We start from the raw sequence: 22563 nt of genomic DNA on the forward strand, positions 1-22563 counted from the left end.
TGCTTATCGAAGGCCTTTTGAAAATCCAAATATATTACATCTACAGCATTGCCCTTGTCTACCCTTTCTGTTACTTCTTCAAATAATTCAATAAGGTTTGTCAAGCATGGCCTTCCCTTTTGAAATCCGTGCTGACTATTCTTTATTATATTTTCGGTTTCTAGATATTTTTCTATTACGTCTTTGAGTAAGGATTCCATTATCTTTTCTACCACTGACATTAGGCTAATTGGCCTATAGTTGGACTTATTCTATCTCCCTTTTTAAACACAGGAATAACATTAGCTGTCCACCAGTCCTCTGACACTATTCCCTTTTCCAATGAATTTTTGTATTTATGTATTAGTGCCTCTGCTATCTCTTTCCTAACTTCTTTTCTTTTAATATGCGCGGATGCAATCCATCCGGACCAGGAGTTTTATCCTCTCTAAGTTTGATTAGTTTATCAATTATCTCTCCACTGTAATATTGTTAAACAACCCATCTTGTCATGTGATATGGAACCACATAACAACACGTTGCTGAACGTGTATATATATATATTTATATATATATATATACACACACTATGAATATATTCTCATTAGAATATATACATAAAATGATTGAGAGTGTGTTTAAACCTGTAACATGGAATCATAGAGTGTTATAGCACTGAAGCAAGCCATTTGGCCAATCAAGTCTGTGCTGGTGTTTTTCTCCATGAGCCATCTAGTATAATTCCATTCTCTTGCTCACTCCCCATATCTTTTAACATCTCTTTCTCTGGCAACCATCTAAGTCTCTTTTAAAAGAATCTGTGGACTTTGCTTCAACAACAGTTGGTGGTAGAAACTTTCACTTACCAACCATTCTTTGGGGTTGGTTGAAATCTTAAATGCAAGAGAACAATGCCTCAGCAAATTGCAAAAAGCAGAAAAATGTTCCTTTCCTCAGCATTGCATCTCACTTTGAGCCCTAAAGTCCAAATAATGTGGGGACATCATTCCGTTTTTAACTTTTCCCAGTCAATGCCCAGGGTTCACATTCAGTCTCCTATTTTGTAGTGGTAGTGTACCCAACTCTTGGGAGTATATGGGGTAGCAATTCATCCCTGAGATTTAATTCAATGAGGGAAAATGATAGACAGTGATATTAACTCATTTTCCTCCTCTGAGCACTGTGTACTTCTGATTTATCTCTGTGTTTCTGCCTCAGCCCCTCCCTCTGCCCACTTGCTTTTGTTGTCCTTCATGCATATTCCATGCCTCTAATCATCCCTCATTTCTGTCCTTGTTCCCCTTCCTGTTCCAGCTGCTCATTTGCCTACATTTTAACCACCTCCATTTAATTTCTGCTGTCTGTCTTACAGCAAGACTTATAAACTGCTAGTGAGCAGCAGGGCCCTCCTAGTTTCTCCTACAGTGTGAGAGAGAACAGACTGGTTCTCTATTCCAGCGAAGTCTGGGATGATCCACCTTCCAGTAGCATTTTCTAATTTTCTGCAAGAGTGTTTTACATGGAGGCATACAAACAGCAGGAAGGGGGTCTGAGCCATATCAGGCTGCTAGGACAGGGCCTTGAACAGAAATAGGACTGGAGAAGAATGCAGGAGTAAAATTGGATGGACACAGTTGATGGGGAAATGGACTGCAAATTCTTCGCAGGCTGTTTAATGAAATTGGTGTTCTCAGAAGATTTTGATAAACTACTTGAGCCTTATTTTAATGGTTTTACACCTCTGCAATTAAAGTATAAACATTCATCGGTACTTAAATGTGCAGTTACATTGCTGTCAAGTAAATCTGCATGTTTCTTGCTTCAACATATTAATGGATTGTGCCCTGTAGGAAATTTCTGTGCATAACTCAGTCCTCAGGTGCCCATAATGTTTAAGAGGAATGAGGCTTAATTTGTAGCAGGAATGTAGCCTAAATAGCATGGCGAGGTTTGATCAGGGAAATAAGACACTGCATGGAAAATATCACAGAAATTGAACTGAAAGAATAATATATCTGAGGTTTAGTTCTCCTTTAAATATAGTTACATAACAGGTGGCCAAAAACAAGCAAATTGATGAATTTGTGAGCTAGTACAAAAATCCTTCACTGAAGAAATTCATTTTTCTTGATTTAATAGCAGCAACTGGCATCTCTTCTAAATATTTTCACTTTCACTGTAGAAAGAAACGTTTGTTTTTGTTTTGTATATTCCAGGCCAGATGGTGAAACTTAATTCAAGAAGAATTGACAGTCATGCTGATAGGTCCTCCAATATGCGGCTTCCTTTGCCACTAAAATTTACTTTGCAAAGCACACAGCATATAAATTACATCTCCCTCACCAGAGGTATTGTGCTGAAAAATTGGTAGTTGGACATAAATAAACATAAAAATGGAAAGAATCCATTTGGCCCAACTAGTTTGTTGGAGTTTATCTTTCATGTGAGCCATAAACATAATCCCATGTGCCTCCTCTGTTTCCATATCTCTTTTTATTACCCTTTCCTTCACCCACCTATTTAAGCTATCGTTTCTGAAATCTGTGTTGGCGGCTTCTAATTATTTTCTGTTCATCTAGATATTTAGTAATTTCATCTTCAAAATTACAAATTTTTCCTACCACAGATGTAATTAGCTCTGTCTCCCCTTTTGAAAATGGACAACATGTAATTGCTTTGCAGTTGCTTCCCTTACCTTTGATTGGAAGGAAAGTAATTGCAAGGCACAGACATGTCATCTGATGGCTATATTGAGCATGGTTGACTTACTAGTACTATCCACTGTTCTAAATATGGTGTATCTTACAAAGTACTTATTTTAACTCGCTAAGAGAGAATCAAACACAGGGAACTTGGCAGACTTGTTGACTAAATAGACTTGACCAGTAATGTTGGGTTTAAATATCCAGTTCAGAGAATTTATTTGAACACAATAGGGTTGCACTTACTATTAACTTTGTACCAGATTCCTGTCTCCACAATTTTCAAGGAGACCTGATAAACTGTTTATTTCAAATTTAGTACGAGGGCGTTCAGCATTCATATAAGTTTACCAACAGTCATTTCCACCCTATTTTGTTTGGTTACTTGCCTATGGCTAAACTGAGAACAGTGAATAAACCAGACAAAAATAGAAAATGCTGGAAATATACAGCAGGCCAGTCAGCAAGACAGGTTACAACATTTCAGACAAGTTGGATGGAATTAGATATGATGGATTAAAAAGGTACTTGTGCTTAAAGGATATCTCAGAATAATAATGCAATGATCCTAACATTGAGTAACTACTGTTTTAAAAAAATCATGTGTAATGGGTTTTCCTCACATTGTTTCTCCACTTCTGAGTCTTGCTGAGATAAAGTCATAGGCCAGGCTCCCATCAGTACCTCACCCGTTCTTTGTGCGTAAATTCAGACAGTGTCAGTAGTGTGGCTCACTGGGTAGCACTCTCTCGCCTCTGAGTCAGAAGGTTGAGGGTTCAAGCCCCAGTCCAGAGACTTGAGCATAAAATCTAGGCTGACGCTCCAGTGCCGTACTGAGGGAGTGCTGCACTGTCAGAGGTACCATCTTTTGGATGAGACGTAAAACTGAGGCCTCTTTCAGGTGGATGTAAAAGGTCTGACGGCACTATTTCGAGGAAGGGCGGGGGAGTTCTCACCGGTGTCCTGGCCAATGTTTATTCCTCAATCAACATCACTTTTAAAAAAAAAACAGATTATCTGGTCATTATCACATTGCTGTTTGTGGGACCTTGCTGTGTGCAAATTGGCTGCAACATGTCCTACATTATAACAGTGACTACACTTCAAAAGTACTTCATTGGCTGTAAAGCGCTTTGGGATATCCTGAGGTCGTGAAAGGCGCTATATAAATGCAAGTTTTTCTTTCATTGGCATTACCTGACCTTGCCTTCTAACCACTTTCCATATGTGTACTTTCTGGCGTAAGCCACTTGATAGGGATTAGAAGCAGGAACACTGCTGACTTTTTTTTTTCCCTCATCTCTCCCTAGATCAGGGACAGAGGATGAGAACAACCATGCAGCCGCCTCTGCTGCTTCCTCCTGCCTGTGTTGCCCACCCACTCTACCCTTGAACCCTCGTCTTCTGCAGTTTCTCCCCATCTCTAAGCTCATATTATCCATGTGAGCTACCACCTGCTTCCTTGATCACCTCCCTACATAACTCCTACTCACTCAATTCCCCCTCCTAGGTCTCATGTTAGCTGATATTGTCAGTGGTTCCTTATCATCAGACAACATCTTACTACCTTTCATAACCACCATCATCACCCCCCCTTTCTTTAAAAAAAATCCACCTTCAACCCACTCAACCTGTCTGAGTCACATCCCATCTCCAACCTCCCTTTCCGCTCCAAGATTGTCGAGCTTGTTATCACCTCCCAGCTCCGTACCCATCTGTGCTATAACTCGCTGTTTGAATCCAGCTTCTACCCTTCTCACAGCACCAAAAAAGCCTTAGCTAAAGTCATAAATGACATCCTCTGTGGCCATGGTGTATTATTCCTTCTTAACCTTTATATACCATTTGATACAATTGACCATGCCCACCTCCTTCAATGTCTTTACTCCATTAACCAGCTCTGTAAAAAGAAAGAACTTTCATTTATACAGTGCCTTTCACAACCTGTAAAGTGCTTTACAGCCAATTAAATATGTTTTGAAGTGTAATCACTGTTGTAATGTAAAGAAGGCAGCCAACTTGCACACAGCAAGGACCCACAATCAGCAATGAGATAATGGCCAGATAATCTGTTTTAGTGATGTTGGTTGTGTAACTGCCCTTGTGTGGTTCCATTCCTACCTGTCAGAATGCTGCCAGTGTATCTCCAGCATTACCTGCATTGTCACTTCCATGGTCCCCCAAATATCTATCCTTGGTCCTCTCCTCTTATCTAGATTCTGCCCCTCAGTCACATCATCTGAAGGCACACTGCTTCCATATGTATACTGATGATACCCAGCTGTAGGTTTCTCCTATTTTCAGGGTTCAATTTAATCCAACTCAAGAGACTTGTCCGTGACAACAACAAACCACTATGGGTACAGGCATGTTGATTATAGGCATGATGTGGAGATGCCGGTGATGGACTGGGGTTGACAATTGTAAACAATTTTACAACACCAAGTTATAGTCCAGCAATTTTATTTTAAATTCACAAGCTTTCGGAGGCTTCCCCCTTCCTCAGGTGAACGATGTGAAAACATTTTCACATCGTTCACCTGAGGAAGGGGGAAGCCTCCGAAAGCTTGTGAATTTAAAATAAAATTGCTGGACTATAACTTGGTGTTGTAAAATTGTTTACGATTATAGGCATAACAGATTTATTAAGTAGTTTTACACTCAGTACAAAGAAGTAATACTTAACAAAGATGATAGTCACAGTCTGTTCCTCGAAACCTCGGTAGTAGCCCTCCGAGTGACTGTGGCGCAGTCTCTCTATCTCTTGCTGTGTTCTGTTGACTGTAGATTCTCTTCTTTCTTCCTCTGGGTCTCCCCGCTGCCTCTCGGGTTCAATAGTAGTTGTTTTATACCCTTTTCCTGCCTGTGTGGCAACTAACAGTTGCCTGGGCTATCTCACCCACGCTATTAATCATCATTCCTAACCTTCAATGGTACATTCTATGCTTACTCCTGGTATCACCCCGTTCCTTGCTTTTGCAAACTGAATCTTTCTACTCAATCTTTAAACATAGAAACATAGAAAATAGGAGCAAGAGTCGGCCATTCCGCCCTTCGGGCCTGCTCCGCCATTCAAAATGATCATGGCTGATCGTCTGACTCGGTACCCTGTTCCCGCTTTTTCCCCATATCCCTTGATCCCTTTAGCATTAAGAAATATATCTATCTTCTTCTTGAATACATCTAATGACTTGGCCTCCACTGCCTTCTGTGGTAGAGAATTCCACAGGTTCTCCGCCCTCTGAGTGAAGAAATTTCTCCTCAACTCGGTTCTAAATGGCATACCCCGTATCCTGAGACTGTGACCCCCTGGTTCCCCAGCCATCGGGAACATCCTCCCTGCATCTAGTCTGTCTAGTCCTGTTAGAATTTTATGTTTTGATGAGATCGACTCTCATTCTTCTAAACTCTAGTGAATATAGGCCTAGTCAACCCAATCTCTCCTCGTACGTCAGTCCTGCCATCCCAGGAATCAGTCTGGTAAACCTTCGTTGCACTCCCTCCATGGCAAGGACATCCTTCCTCAGATAAGGAGACTAAAACTGCACACAATACTCCAGATGTGGTCTCACCAAGGCCCTGTATAATTACAGTAAGACATCCCTGCTCCTGTACTCAAATCCTCTTGCAATGAAGGCCAACATACCATTCACCTTCCTAATTGCTTGCTGCACCTGAATGCTCGCTTTCAGCGACTGGTGTACAAGGACACCCAGGTCTCGTTGCATCTCCCCTTTTCCCGATCTATCACCATTCAGATAATCTGCCTTTCTGTTTTTACAACCAAAGTGGATAACCTCACATTTATCCACGTTATACTGCATCTACCATGTTCTTGCCCACTCACCCAACTTGTCTAAATCACATTGGAGCCTCTTTGCATCCTCCTCACAGCTCACATTCCACCCCAGCTTTGTGTCATCTGCAAACTTAGAAATGTTACATTTAGTTCCCTCATCCAAATTATTGATATATATATTGTGACTAGCTGGGGCCCAAGCATTGATCCCTGCGGTACCACACTAGTCACTGCCTGCCACCCTGAAAAAGACCCGTTTATTCCTACTTTCTGTTTCCTGTCTGTCAACCAATTCTCAATCCATGCCAGTATATTCCCCCCAATCCCATGTGCTTTAATTTTGCACAATAACCTCTTGTGTGGGACCTCACCAAAAGCCTTCTGAAAATCCAAATACACCACATCCACTGGTTCTCCCCTATCTATTCTACTAGTTACATCCTTAAAAAACTCCAGCAGATTTATTAAGCATGATTTCCCTTTCATAAACCCATGCTGACTTTGTCCAATCCTGTTAATGCCCTCCAAGTGTTCTGTTATCACATCTTTTATAATAGACTCTAGCATTTTCCCCATTACTGATGTTAGGCTAACTGGTCTGTAATTCCCTGTTTTTTCTCTCTCTCCTTTTTTAAATAGTGGGGTTACATTTGCCACCCTCCTTTCTACTATGTGTCTCAATGCCTAAATTGCTTCTGTGCTGTCGGACTGTTTATCTGACATCATGTCATGGATGAGTCACAACTTCCTGTCACTCGACATCAGCGAGATTGAAGTCATCATTCTTTGGTTCCTGTGGCAAATCCCACTCTATGGCCACTGACTCCATCCCCCTTCCCAGCTGATCTTTCAGGCTAAACCAGACGGTTCGCTGTCTTGGCGTCCTGTTCAACCCCGAGCTGAGCATTAAGTCCCAATCCAATCCATTACCAAGAGCGCTTACTTCTTCCTTTGCAACATCACCCACCTCCTCCTGTACCTCAGCCCCTCTGCCCCTGAAACCCTTATCTATGTCTTTGCGATGTCCAGACTTGACTCTTCCAGTGCTTTCCTTCCTGGTCTCCTATTCTCTGCCCTCCATAAAGACCAACTTGTCCAAAATTCTAAAGCTCATATCCTGTCCCACACTACGTTCCACTGATCTACACTGGCTCCCCATCCCCAATGCATTAAATTTAAAATCCTTGTCCTGGTTCTGGAAATCCTTTGGTTCCCAGTCCTCAGGAATCTACTCCATTTATTGTAAACAATTTTACAACACCAAGTTATAGTCCAGCAATTTTATTTTAAATTCACAAGCTTTCGGAGATTTTCTCCTTCCTCAGGCAAATGTTTACTCCATTTATGTTATTGGGCAACAGAAGAGCGATTACATGTGTGCAAGCTTGTTTGAAAGTTATCATGTCATAACTTCGTTTCAGACCTTCTCAGTGTCTGAAAAAGCACTAGACAGGCCAGAGATTGGGACGCTGGATTGCTGATGTGTACAGATGGGTTGAGCACTGAGATTGTCTGTGATTAAAAAGATGACAGATGGTACTAGTGAGGTAAACATTTATATTGCTCCATAGACATGGGGGGAGGGGGGACAACAATTCAGGTGTGCCTTGGTGCCATGGACACAACAGCACCACCTCATTAATTTTGGTCACTGCCGCTAAACTTGGGGCTGCCACCAGCATTATCACTGTAAATGCTGATTTTTTTTTTGTGCTTATCAAATACAGTGGGAAAATAATTGGTTTAAAATGGCCTGAAATTGATAGAAAAGTCTGCACTATATTGATGCAAACTTTAAATTTGAATTTGCATAATGAGCTAGCTTGAAACTCAGATTAATACAGGTTATATGATTGATATTTTGCTTCTCATTCTAGAACTGAAACCCCTACCCGGGTAGGCCACCATATTCGCTGCTATGCAGCTGCTCTAGCCGCCCACACCAATTTTGTGGAACAAGCCAATCAGCTTCGTCATGTTCAACGTGGAAAAGAGCATGGTGCAAAGCACCTCGTAAACCGCAACAACATTCGCCGCCAAAACCTTACCAGGGAGTGTAACTCTCGACAAACTAAGCACAATGGACACGTTCTACACCAACCTTGCCAGCGCCAGTATAATTATTAGTTGTCATTGCAATTTTAGCTTTTTAAACAATGTTCTTGTTGTAAATACAGTATATGTACATAACTTTTTTAGGGCTCCATATTTAACAAAATTAGAAATCATTAATCACACTGAATAAGTATTTTAGGGTTTCTATTCTATTTTCTGGGTGCTTTAAAATCTTAAACTCTGTATCACCAAATGCCTTGTCCTGATTGATAGGATTTTACTCTTAAAATCTAGAAATCTCCTTGCAATCTTTTTAATATTTAGGGTTTGCTTGTTAAGTTTTCCATCTCAGTATGAAGATCCATTTTGTCTGTGCGTGTTTGTGTGTGCGCGCGCAAGCGCAAAATTCAAGTGTGTTACAAAAAATGTATGCTGTCAACATGATCTTTAACAAATATTGCCTGGGAGATGGAAAGCCTCTTTCAGCTGTGATTTGTTGTGCGAAGTGAAACTCATCTTATTTCACAACACAGATTCTCAGGGACAATACAGTGTATAATTTTTCTAAACATCTGTATGTGACAGCAAGGAAGCCCTATGTAAATGTATATTTCATTTTTTTAAAATGGGTCTTTTTGGATCGGTGGTGGTTATATATCATTATTTACAAATATCCTGTAGCAATCATCGTCAAACTTCAGAGCTACATACATGACTTCCTTCCAGGTAGCAATTTAAATATTCTTAAAAATGTTACGTGTTTAGGTTATCCATTTTTCCCCTTTCTATATGTGTTGTACTTTTATGAGATGTTTTGATGTTGGATGATACCTCGATGCTTTGCATTTATATGAAGGATTACTTTTGTTTACTCTTTTTTTTCTCCTTACTACATACACAGTGTTGGCTGTGATGTTTATCACAGAATAGTGAACCTGCTTTAGTTATAAAGTGCTTCTATTTCATTCTGTATTTCTGTCCCATTTTCCAAAGGTGGTCCTGTGAAATGTAATCTTGATTGGAGAAATTATGTCTCAGCGACAATCAGAGCAAGTGTGAATTCTGATTGTCTCTGAGATGTAATTTTCCCAATTCAGACTATTTTCTTGAATTGATTTTTAACTGCAGCTGCAGCACATGCAAAATAAGAAAAAAATATCTGGAATTACCTTTTGGAGTCTGTATATTGTTCCATACTTAGTAAAGCTTTAGTCCAACAAGATTTTACTTTGTAGAAGCCACCTTAAAGAAATGGATTGGAAAATGGGAATAAATAACCACAGTTCAGTTAAGTAAACTTTTAGATTTTACATCCAGTAAGTAAACCCAATGTTGTGTCACAGTAAATATCATGGAATCTTCAATGTATTAGCAAATTATCCATCCCTGCCTCAGGATTTCTTTTAAAATTGGCAAATACTTTGTCATATATCACTGTTTTCACAACATACAGAGGAAAATTTCAAGACTATGCTGTCTGGGGAATCCTGTAAATGGCCTCATTAATGCCTCTTACGTTGTCTAGGAAACTGCAAGTTGATGTCCAAGTCCATCTCTGAAAGAGCTTTGTAAAATTGCAAAAACTTAACACTGGTAAAGAAAATCTGATTATATATTATTCTTTGCATGGTTATTTTGTTAGATATTTATCACTGATAACATTGTGGTAAAATCTAATTGGATCTTTGTTCTTGGTGAAAGGTTTGCAGAAGTTTTATGTTGTATGGAAAACTGATAGTGACTGAGTGTGTTGGACATTAAGGTTAACATGTATCCTAACCAAACTGTTGTTAACTGGTTTTGATGTTGTACAGGTTGATTATATTTGACTGACTTATTGTGTTTATGTAAAAGCTTCTTTGTATATTGTTGCATTCAGAGTTGATTATGTTGGTGGTGATGAGATTAAAACAATGGAGAAAACTCTTTTAAAATGTTGAACAAAGCTTGTACATGTTGCCGTAAGAAAGTATATGTTACATATAAAAATACTAAGCTGTAGCTTAGATTTGCTGAATATTTCATACAGGGATTCATGTTTGGTTTTGTTAATTATGTGCCTTCCAGTGTAAATTCAGTATGTGAAAACATTGTTTTGTGTTACATATGAAGAATTTGAAGATATGAAAGAGCCAGATGATGTAAATATAACAAACCAACTCAACTATGCACAGAAGACAGCTTGTTTGTGGAGTTACTTTGTACAGTTTTATATTCAATTGTACTAGATAATTGACAAGAAAAGAGCCTGGAGATGTTTTAACTCATTTTGGGACTTTATGGTCACTCAGCTGACTGGCATCATAATCCAATTTACAGAATAAATACAGCACTTTGCCAAATAAGTGTGTCAACTTTATAGACCTGTAGAATTAGTGATATAATTTTATTTACTAATTTAGGATCTAGGTATTTATTAGTGAATCCAAAAGGTTAACTAGTGCAATTTGCACTATGTGAAATGATGTGTTTTTTAAAAGATGATGGATATTTTGAAACGTGTTATCTGTACTTTCACGTAGCCGGAATGTGCTTTTTGTTTTAAGTTCTAATAATTGGTTATTGATTTCTTGTATTAACTGTGGAAATGTTTAATTTGTTAATAAATGTAATAATCTGAGTTTGAGTATTATCACTTTTTCAATAGGAGAAACACTGAAGGGCAGAAAAAAATAAAAACTGTAAAAACACTAGATCACAGGGCGATCCATGTGACACTACTGTCTTCAGTATGATTGCATTGTCTGTGAGCACATCTCTGCAACTTCACACAGTCCAACAGCTTTTTCAAAGAAAGACTCATGGCCAAGTAATCTAAGTTCGGAGTTATGGCGCCAATCAATTTACAGGTATGAATCATACAAGTGACGTGTTTTGTGTTCAGCAGAATGGAGCTATCTGAGGAACCAAACCCAAAACAGTACTCTTGAATACTTATTGCTTTTCCAGACAGTTCACTCCAGCTCAGTTCCTGGAAAAGCCTGCTTTGAAATTAGCTATATAGCTGGCAAGTTTGTACACCAGAGATGCAACTTTTTGGGATAATTTGATTTTTTTAATATACTTTTTTTTTTGCAGACACTATGGGCTCGATTTTAGGGTTGGGTTTCCGGCGGGTTTCCAGCGGGGTGGCCCCGAAAATCCCGATCTCCGGTCACGTGACGAAATCCCGGCCACTTCCGGGTACCGCGCTGACATGCGGGGCTGCGCGCGCAAGCCCCGCTGGTGGGAATCCCGCAGGCAATTAAAGCCAGCGGGGTTCCACTTGAGTGTACTTAACTACACCGCCGATGTCTCTCAGTCGTCTGCGCGGACGAGCCCTGCAAATACACCTGCACCTACTCTGCAGTAACACGATGGGTAGCATCAGTGGTGGGTCCTCATAGTGATACCCAGGAGCGGGCATTATTGGACACAATGGACAGGATTCGCGGAGACATGGCAGTGGTGGTGTCAATATAATGTGTGCTGTTTGTTGCTCTGAAATTCAATATGGGTAACACCCATGACAAACCCTCAGACACCCTTGTGCACCCCCTTCATGCTGACGAGACGTTTGCCTTGCCCTGCCTACTGCACATATGTGATGCATGCCCTGTGGCTGCAGCACAGGTGGTGGCAGGTTGAGTGAGGCTGGCCGTGAGGGAGATGCACGAGAGGGTGAGTATGGGATGGAGCCATGAGATTGTATGAGGATTGGGTCGCGTGTTAGTGGCAGGATGAGTACTGGCGAGGTGAGTAGGTGGAGGTAAGACGAGGATGGGGTGTGAGTGGGCATGAAGGGTGATGTGACAGAATAGTGTTGGCGGTGCCGAAGGAGATTTGGGGTTGGGGCAGTGTTGTGGCAGACGGAGTGTAGGGGAAAGACTTCGTGTTCTCACTGTGGCGGACCTACTGCGGTCATTGCAGCGCCTCCTGCACTGTATGCAGGTGGGCCATATGTTGGTGGCGCAGGTGACCCCCTCTGCCACCTCGAGCCAGGCCTTCTTGGTGGCAGAGGCAGGCCGCTTCCTCCCGCCCGCCGGGGGGAAAATCTGTGTCCTCCCCCTCCTCCTCACCCCATCTGATGATACCTGGGGTGAGGCATCATTAAACTGGGAGCAGCCTTCCCCCTGGGCTGCTCCATGCTGCAATTTGTTCTATTGGTTGCAGCATCTGTCAGTGGAGGACTGCCCCTTTAACTAGAGAGCCTCCAGCTGACAGATCGTACTGCGCATGCGCAGCCCGACTGACACGCAGGCCAGCGCCGTGGACCCCGGAGGAGCAGGTAATTGGATCCTATTAGTGGGTTGCCTGCTACGATCGCGTGGGCAACCCACTAATTTCGCCGTTCGCGTTTTCGACGCTCCCGGAGGACCACCCGCTGGGAACCCGCAGGCCTGCTAAATTCGAGCCCTATCAGTCCAAATCACACATATCGGGTTACAAATATCTGGTAAAATTATGCTATTATTTGACCTGGATTATTGTGCCCCTTTCAATTTCTGATATGTACCAAATTAGATTAAAAAGACAAAACTGCAATGATGAAAATGTGAAATAAAACACAAAATGCTGTTTTTATTTTTAATACCAAATTAATTTCTCAATGATCTAATATTCCACCATATGTCTGCAGTGAAAGCTGCCAGATGGCACTGTGGGCTGTGGACCTGTAAAATACTCCCCATATGATACACTCCTAATCTCAGATAAATTGCTGGAGGGAATTGCCAAGCAAAGAGTAGCGTGGACTACATTATTACTGACCTATTTTCTCTCAGGAGGGAAAATTTAGGTAGTGTCAAACCTTGACTAACAAATAGCAAATGTCTGAGAGTAGGGTCACTAACAGAATGGTGTGCAACTATGTGAATCTAAAGATGGGGGATAAAATATGAAAATCTTTTAAAATCTCCATAAGGAGGTTCTAGGTTGCTCAACTGGTTAGTCAGTGAGCAAATCGACGACTTTAGTCAGTGACCTAAAAGGTTCCATGTTTGATTCCTAGTCTGTGCTGAATTCAGTCAAGGGTACTAAAATTAGCTTCAGTGCTCCTGGGTAGGGACAGGAAAATTGGCCAGGGTTCCCACTGATCACTGTCCGGTAGCCTTTACTGGAATTGCAAATGTCTGGATATTGGATGACAAGAGAAGTGGAGTCGGCTATGATGTTCTCCTTTGATCAAACAGCCTGTTACCACTTACTGACAAGGCTTACACATGAATAATGGCCACTTAGGCAAGGTACTACATGGAGCCTCATCAACAAATTGAAGCTTTCAAGAGAGATGGGGAATATAGAAAATTTTTGAGATGGAGGCAAAAATCCGCCTTGAAGATATTACTTTCTTCATTACAAATACTATTGTGTGGGCACAAGCTTACACTCCACATTGTAGTGTTTTTTTAGAGCTAGTTAGCTCCAATGAGACAGTCTTGCTGGGCTAGGTTTTAAATCCTCTATGATGACAGCAGAATCTGTTGTCATAGTTGGGTGGAGAGAAGAATTGGCAAACATGCCCTGAAAACTGTTTCAGTTGAGCTGGGGTTAGCATTAATGTAGTCAAGGTTATCCTGGTTGAAGGAGAGCATGCAAATGGGAAGGCAGCAGAAATGGGATGTGGGAGGGGTGGGGGAAGGAAAGAAAGATAACATTCTTTAATTTTTAAAAATCCAGTTCTTAATACAATAGACATGTTTTTATTTCCAATGGATGTTTTGAGCCAGGTAAATACAACACATTACAATCAAGTATCTTTGCTAATTTATAAAAAACAGACAAAAAGCTAAAATGGCAAAAAGACAATTCAAGTATAGAATCATGGAATGGTTCCATGGAGGAGGCCATTCGGCCCATCATGACTATGCCAGCTCTTTGAAACAGCTATCCAATTAGCCCCATTCCCCTGCTCTTTCCCCATAGCCCTGCAAATTTTTCCCCTTCATGTAATTATCCAGTTCCCTTTTGAAAGTTACCATTGAATCTGCTTCCACCACCCTTTCAGGCAGTGTATTCCAGGTCATAACAACTCGCTGCGTTTATAAATAAAAACTCCATCTCCCCGCCCTGGTTCTTTTGCCAATTATCTTAAATCTGTGTCCTCTGGTTACCAACCCACTCGTCAGTGGAAACAGTTTCTTCTTATTTACTCTTAACCTCTCATAATTTTGAACACCTCTATTAAATTTCTCCTTAACCTATGCTCGAAGGAGAACAATCCCAGCTTCTCTAGTCTCTCTACGTAACTGAAGTCCCTCATCCCTAATATAATTCTGGTAATTCTCCAAGGCCTTTGATATCCTTCCGAAAGTGTGGTGCTCAGACTTGGACACAATGGGCCAGATCTTGCTGGAGCGGGGCACCTCGCCGCGTACGAGGTCAGTTGGACTTTTTCCTGCACCCTTCAGCTCAAAATTTTTTTGCACCATAACTTGCTGGAAGTGCGAGGGCAATGGGGCATCTGGGACCCTAGTGAACAGTGGGACCAACAGTCTATTTCCTTCACCAATGAGATTTAAGGATCGAGAAAGAAACGGAGGAATGAGGAAGAAGAAGGGTGAATTAGAGTCAAATCAGGGACGGAAAGAGAAATAGAGAGGGAAAGAAAGATTGGATTAAGAGAGGAAGAAAAAGAGACAGGAAGGAAAAGTAAGAAAAAAATGTAAAATTTAAATTTGATATTTTTAGAATCTCTAACAACAATTTACTACATGCAGGAATGAGATTGAACAGTTTAAATCGTTCCCTTTCTGGGCCAGAGAGGTTGATTGGCTTTGCATGAAGAATTATCGCATCGTTAAAAAGCTACTTACACTGTTAAGTTCCAGCCCTAACTTTCTGCGTTGAGTTTAATGGGCAATTAACGTGCAAATCCATCAAGTTCTTAAAAATAACAGGGAGCCTAAGGACGAGATGCCGTTTGTGTGAAGCAAACGGCGGAATGGCTTAAATTGACCAGCAGGTTCTGGAGATTCGCAACTCACGGCGTATCTCTTAATCCTCTGAATTTGCTGACAGATTTGCACATTAATAATGGCGTGCGTCATTAACACGCCGTTATTTTTCCAGCAAGACTCGGCCCATTACTCTAGCTGATGCTTAACCAATGATGTATAAAGGTTGAGCATAACTTTCTTGCTTTTGTTCTCAATGCCTCTATTTATAAAGCCAAGCATCCCATATGCTTTTTTAACACTTTTATCAACTTGTTCTGCCACCTTCAAAGATTTGTGTTTGTGAACCCCCAGATTTATCTGTTCCTCCATTCCCTTTAAAATTGGAAGGTGTCGTCGACAGTGCTAACAAGCGGCACTTACTCACCAATAACCTGCTCACTGATGCTCAGTTTGGGTTCCACCAAGACCATTCTGCTCCAGACCTCATTACAGCCTTGGTCCAAACATGGACAAAAGAGCTGAATTCCAGAGGTGAGGTGCGAGTGACTGCCCTTGACATCAAGGCAGCATTTGACCGAGTGTGGCGCCAAGGAGCCCTATTAAAATTGAAGTCAATGGGAATCGGGGGGAAAACTCTCCGGTGGCTGGAGTCATACCTAGCACAAAAGAAGATGGTAGTGGTTGTTGGTGGCCAATCATCTCAGCCCCAGGACAATGCTGCAGGAGTTCCCCAAGGCACTGTCCTAGGCCCAAACAACTTCAGCTGCTTCATCAATGACCTTCCCTCCATCATAAGGTCAGAAATGGGGATGTTCGCTGACGATTGCACAGTGTTCAGTTCCATTCGCAACCCCTCAGATAATGCAGTCCAAGCCCGTATGCAGCAAGACCTGGACAACATCCAGGCTTGGGCTGATAAGTGGCAAGTAACATTCACGCCAGAAAAGTGCCAGGCAATGACCATCTCCAACAAGAGAGCGTCTAACCACCTCCCCTTGACATTCAACGGCATTACCATCACCGAATCCCCCATCATCAACATCCTGGAGGTCACCATTGACCAGAAACTGAACTGGACCAGCCATATAAATACTGTGGCCACAAGAGCAGGCCAGAGGCTGGGTATTCTGCGGCGAGTGACTCACCTCCTGACTCCCCAAAGCCTTTCCACCATCTACAAGGCACAAGTCAGGAGTGTGATGGAATATTCTTCACTTGCCTGGATGAGTGCAGCTCCAACAACACTCAAGAAGCTCGACACCATCCAGGACAAAGCAGCCCGCTTGATTGGCACGCCATCCACCACCCTAAACATTCACTCCCTTCACCACCGGCGCACAGTGGCTGCAGTGTGTACCATCCACAGGATGCACTGCAGCAACTTGCCAAGGCTTCTTCGACAGCACCTCCCAAACCCGCGACCTCTACCACCTAGAAGGACAAGAGCAGCAGGTACATGGGAACAACACCACCTGCACGTTCCCCTCCAAGTCACACACCATCCTGACCTTCAACGTCGCTGGGTCAAAATCCTGGAACTCCCTTCCTAACAGCACTGTGGGAGAACCTTCACCACACTGACTGCAGCGGTTCAAGAAGGCGGCTCACCACCACCTTCTCAAGGGCAATTAGGGATGGGCAATAAATGCCGGCCTCGCCAGCGATGCCCACATCCCATGAATGAATTAAAAAAATTTAGTTCATATTGCCTCCTCTTCTTAATTCTTCCTCACAAAATGCATCACTTCACACTTCTCTGCATTAAATTTCATCTGCCATGTGTCTGCCCATTTCACCAGTCTGTCTATGTCCTCCTAAAGTCTGCTACTATCCTCCTCCTAAATTATTAGTTACGTAAGCACAGAACTAAGTTAGATGCTTGGAGATACTTCTTTTCAAAGAGAGTCCTCAACCTCTGGAACAAGTCGCAAGTATGTGCAGTGAATGCAGATCACTGGTATCGTTCAAAACGGAGCTGGCTGAGTTCCTGATATTGGGGAATGTATCATCCAGTCAAATAAGGTTTGACCAGTGCTCTGTACAACTGCAGTAGTACTTAAACATTGAAATTTTGGCACAGGAGGAGGACATTGAACCCACTTGCCTGTACTGAATTTATGCCCCTCTCGACACCCAATTTTAAACAGTCCCATTTTCCTGCTTTCTCCCATACCTTTTTGTACTTTTCTTCTTTACATAATTATCCAGTACATTTTTGAATGTTGTCATTGGTTCAGCATTGATCAATACTTGTGACAAAGTATTCTATATTCCAATAATTCATTGCATAAAAAAAAGCGAAGGACTTTATTATGGCCCCGAATTCGCTGCAATGGCAGTATTAGTGATGAAGGCCATAAATTAGACCGTTGTGCTCCCCAATCCTCCAGTGGCAAATTCATGCCACAATTTGCTAGAAAAATAATTAGAATACGCTGCAGCGAGCACAGCAGCATAGCCAGTGTCTGACACACATTCAAGGGTCTGACACAAAACGGTTATTTAATGTTTTCATGAAAGTAAAAGGGCTAAACAATTCGTGCAGGTTTCCCATTTTCATATTTTAAAAATTGATTAGTATAAATGGAGTTTTTTTTTTCCTTAATTCGTAATTAATTCTCGTTGCTTATAAGCGAGATGGCGCAGAAGGGCACCAGTCGGCTAAAACAAGGACTGCTGACTTGTTGCAAATCCCAGTGTCTGGTCATTTTCCCTTCTGACAGTCTGTCTTATTAGTAAGTGGCTGGTTGCTTTATTTTTAACAAAGTTATGACATTAAAGTAAGGCTAGTTTGATAGAGAAAGACTGAAGCTGTTATCTCCCCGCACACCCAACCCACACCTCCATATAATAGCATTTTATTTCACTCCCATTCCACCTCAAACGGGGTTGTCATATCAACCTGACTCAGGGTTATAGTTTGCCAGATGCTTTATTGGCCTAATCCTATGGGTTCAATTATTTACAAACTGCAGTTCTAACAAAGATTGAATGTATTTGGTAAAATTGTGTATATTTCCTGATAATCAAATGGACTAGTATGATAGGAGATTCCGTTAACTCACACTGAACATCGCCCGGAAATGCTTGCATCTCCCGTTACTAGACTTATGTTTTTAAATAAATCGAGTTACAGCACAGAAACAGGCTACTCAGCCCAACTGGTCTCTGCCGGTGTTTATGCTCCAAATGAGCATTCTCCCACTCCTCTTCATCTAACCCTAACAGCATATCCTTCTATTCCTTTCTCCCTCATGTGCTTATCTAGCTTCCCCATAAATGCATCTATGCTATTTGCCTCAACTACTACTTGTGGTAGCACATTCCACATTCTTACCTCTCTTTGGGTAAAGAAGTTTCTCCTGAATTACCTATTGGATTTATTAGTGACCATCTTATATTTATGACCTCTAGCTTTGGACTCCTCCACAAGTGGAAACATTTTTTCCACATCTACCCTATCAAATCCTTTCATTATCTTAAAGACCTCTATTAGATCACCCCTCAGCCTTCTCTTTTCTAGAGAAAAGAGACCCAGCCTGTTCAACCTTTCCTGATAAGTATATCCTCTCAGTTCTGGTATCATCCTTGTGAATCTTTTTTGCACCTTCTCCAATGCCTCCATATCCTTTTCATAGTATGGAGACCAGAACTATGCACACTACTCCAAGTGTGGACTAACCAAGGTTCTCTACAAGTTTAACATAACTTCTCTGCTTTTCAATTCTATCCCTTTTGGAAATGAAACCCCATGCTTGGTTTGCTTTTTTTCTGGCCTTATTAATCTGCATCGCTACTTTTTAGTGATTTGTGAATGTGTACCCCTAAATCCCTTTGCTCCTTTACCCCATTTATCCAAGCTGTATTTGGCCTCTTTATTCTTCCCACCAAAATGCACCACCTCACATTTATCTACATTGAAATTCATTTGCCAATTACATGCCTATTCTGCAAGTTTATTAATGCCTTCCTGTATTTTGTCGTATTCTTAAATTTGTGTTAAATATACCCCCCAATTTGGTGTCGTCCGCAAATTTTGAAATTATATTTCCGATTCCCGAATCCAAATCGTTAATTTAAATTGCGAACAACACCGATCCTTGTGGAACACTGCTTCCCACCTTTTGCCAGTCTGAGTAGGTACCCTTAACCCCTACTCTCTGTTTTCTGATTTGTAGCCAGCTTGCTACCCATTCTGCCACCTGTCCCCTAACTCCACATGCAATGATCTTAGTCAGTAGAATCCCTCAACATGTAAAGTAATCAAGTGGTTGTAAAATAGCCGCATTTGAGTATAACTCTCCTATAACATTTTTGACCCAGGGAATCTTATTTAGTAGGAAATTCATGCAAACTGTCAAAAAGTACTGAGCGATTGAATACTTTATTGATTCAGAGCCTTCCAGCACCATTCTGTAACAGTCTAAGTGGCTCTGGCGATCACACAGCCCTCACACAACCTTTATTCCATTTTATGCAAACTCATACTGTGTACAATACCTCATTCAGCCAAAACTTACAACTAAAAGCCTTGTCAAATTTACAACTTCAAAGGACTTCACTCATAAAGGCACAGCTACACAAAACTTATCTCCATGATCATGGTCACTTACTAACAGCCAGATAGGCGCATATGGGGTATTTTTAACTTTGGGCAATAGTGTAAAATGGGCGATAGCAAATCATTTGCATCTCTCCTGATTTTCATTTCTATTGAAGTCAACTGTACAACTTCAACCATGAAGTACTGTATTTGAGGTCCATCCCAATCATTAATTTTCTCTTTCCTTGTTGTCCACTATGGGAATCTACAGTTTGCACCTTGATGCTTTGATGTTTCCTGAGTTCCCATGAAAGCTGGTATTGGAAGAAATCATACATCCTCTTTTTTTTCATCTGATCTTGTTCTGCTGAAACCCTGTAAGTGATTCACTCCCAGTCAAACTTAGTGGGCCATTATGGATTTTTTTTGAAGATTCTTAAAACGAAACTTAGTGTAATGAGTAAATAAAAGTTGTTCTGCTAAAAATGATTCTAGAAAATTGCACATGGTATTCATTCAAATATTTTTGCATGTATTCTGGAACCTTCATGAGACTGGCAAAAAATGTGCTTAATGCCCACTTACCCAATTTTCCAATCCACAGTGCCCATTCTATGTCTACACCCATTCTATGTCTGTGCAACCAGCCTGGCTGATCAGAAAATATACTCTGTAAACTGTATAAAGTATATATTTTTCCATAATTAGTGATCCTGAATTACGACACAGGAAATGTGATGCATGAGCTGTGATGGAGAGGAACTGCACTCATACAGACTGTTTTTATAATATTCCTGATTTCCCATACAGTTTTTCATGGTAAAAGTTGGATGATATGCTGCTTTATAAGTACAGTAGTTTCTATAATGTACTGCGCAATATATTTTTCTGCTAAAGTGCAGCTGTGTCCCTAAAGGCAACAAAGTCTAATTGTTGTTTAGTAAGCATGAGTTCAGTGCTTGGGAATTTTGCAAATAGTAAACACGGGGATAGGGAAACAGATGAAGGTGAGTTGGGGGGTTTTCCGCTTTGAACTTTGAACTTGTGGCAGCTGAGTCATGCAGGAGCTTACTTGTTACGTAAGTAAATGTTGTTCCCGACCCACCAACCTCCAGTTTAAAATGAAACCTGTCTGTGATCATTGGCCAGCTGTTGCAGCGGCCGCCTTTTCTATGATTTTGGTCTGTCCACAGCCCAGCAACCTCCCATTCCAGATTAAAATGTCATTGAGTAGCCCACCTGCCAGCAATTGGCACTGTATTTCAATGAGAGGGGGCCCAAATTTCTTGTTCTTTGTGCACTGCCAATTTTTGCTGTACATGCTGATGTGGGAATGGGGGAGTGCACAAAAGGGAGATTTGCACATTCTGATTTTGAAACACAGGAATGATATGGGGTGGGTGGGCGCTTGAGGATAGGCTTTCAATGCATAGAAGGAGGTAGGCAGGCCATAGACAGAGCATACATATGAGGCCAGCAAAGTGGTTTACAGTGGAGGCTGGAGAGAAGAACCATTAGGCCTGACTGTGGGGTGCAGAAGCAGAAGGACTGTAGGCCAATTGAAACTTCAGCAGAGTTGGAAGCTATAAAGTTAAAAAAAGCAACTTATATTTGTGTAGCATAGTTTAACAAAGCGGGTAAGGGAAAATGGATGTTGAGCGAAAGAAGGAGATATTAGGAATGGTTATCAAAAGCTTAAGCAAAGAAGTGGGTTTTAAGGAAGGTTTTAAAGGTGGAAAGAAAGGTAGAGAGGCAAAAGGATTCGGAGACGGAATTCCAGAGTGTGGGGACTAGGTGACTGATGGGGCGAAGGCATGGGGATGTACAAGTGTCTGGAGTCAGAGGAATGGAGTTTTGGGGGGCAGGTTGCAGAGCTGGAGGAGATAACAGAGGGGCGGGGCGATGAAGGGATTTAAACACGTGGATGCAAATTTTAAATTTGATGGGTTGGTGGACTGATCAATGTGGATCAGTGAAGGCATAGGTGATGGGTGACTGAAATTTGGTGTAAGATAGGATATTTGAAGCAGAATTTTGGATGAGCTGAACTTTACAGATGGTGGAGAAATTGTGGAATAGTCAAGTCTAGAGGGGACAATGGTATGGATGATGGTTTCAGTGGCAGATGGGGTGAGGTAGGGCAGAGGTGGAAGTAGGTAATCTTTGTGATGGAGAGGATATGGGGTCAGAAGCACAGTTCAAGGTCAGATTATCTGTTGAGGTTCGTGAGGGCACAAGATTCAAAAGGGCAGATATGTCAGGCATAGACGCAATGGTGATAATGGGGCAGCTAAGGTGGGCTGGTCATCTAGTCCGAATGCCTGATACTAGACTACCTAAGAAGGCATTCCACAGTAAGATGAAGCTTGGTGAACGTTCTCATGGTGGTCAGTTCAAAAGATTATAAGAATTGCCTAAAATATTGTGACATCTCAACTAACACATGGGAGCAAGTTTCTTGTGACAGGGAAAATAAGGCAAAAGATGATTTGCGATAGCAGGACAAAGCTTGAAGCAAGTCATATCCAGCTAGCTGAAGAAAAGAGAGCCCAAAGGAAATCAAGGAAAGATCAATCTGACATCCAGTTTCCTGTATGTGAGAAAACA

At 41.5% G+C, this 22563-nt stretch overlaps 1 protein-coding gene across 1 annotated transcript in view; it reads left to right on the forward strand.

The window, feature by feature from the left end:
* Positions 1-11214, forward strand: part of tp53inp1 (tumor protein p53 inducible nuclear protein 1) — a 40544-nt gene extending 29330 nt beyond the window's left edge. Inside the window, exon 4 of the mRNA XM_067979204.1 lies at positions 8358-11214. Coding sequence (XP_067835305.1) covers positions 8358-8607 — 250 coding nt within the window. The 3' untranslated portion in view covers positions 8608-11214. The remainder of the gene's footprint in view (positions 1-8357) is intronic.
* The last annotated feature ends 11349 nt before the right edge of the window (positions 11215-22563 follow it).

The sequence above is a fragment of the Heptranchias perlo genome, chromosome 3 (genome assembly GCF_035084215.1).
Source record: "Heptranchias perlo isolate sHepPer1 chromosome 3, sHepPer1.hap1, whole genome shotgun sequence".
In the NCBI taxonomy this organism is placed as follows: Eukaryota; Metazoa; Chordata; class Chondrichthyes; order Hexanchiformes; family Hexanchidae; genus Heptranchias; species Heptranchias perlo.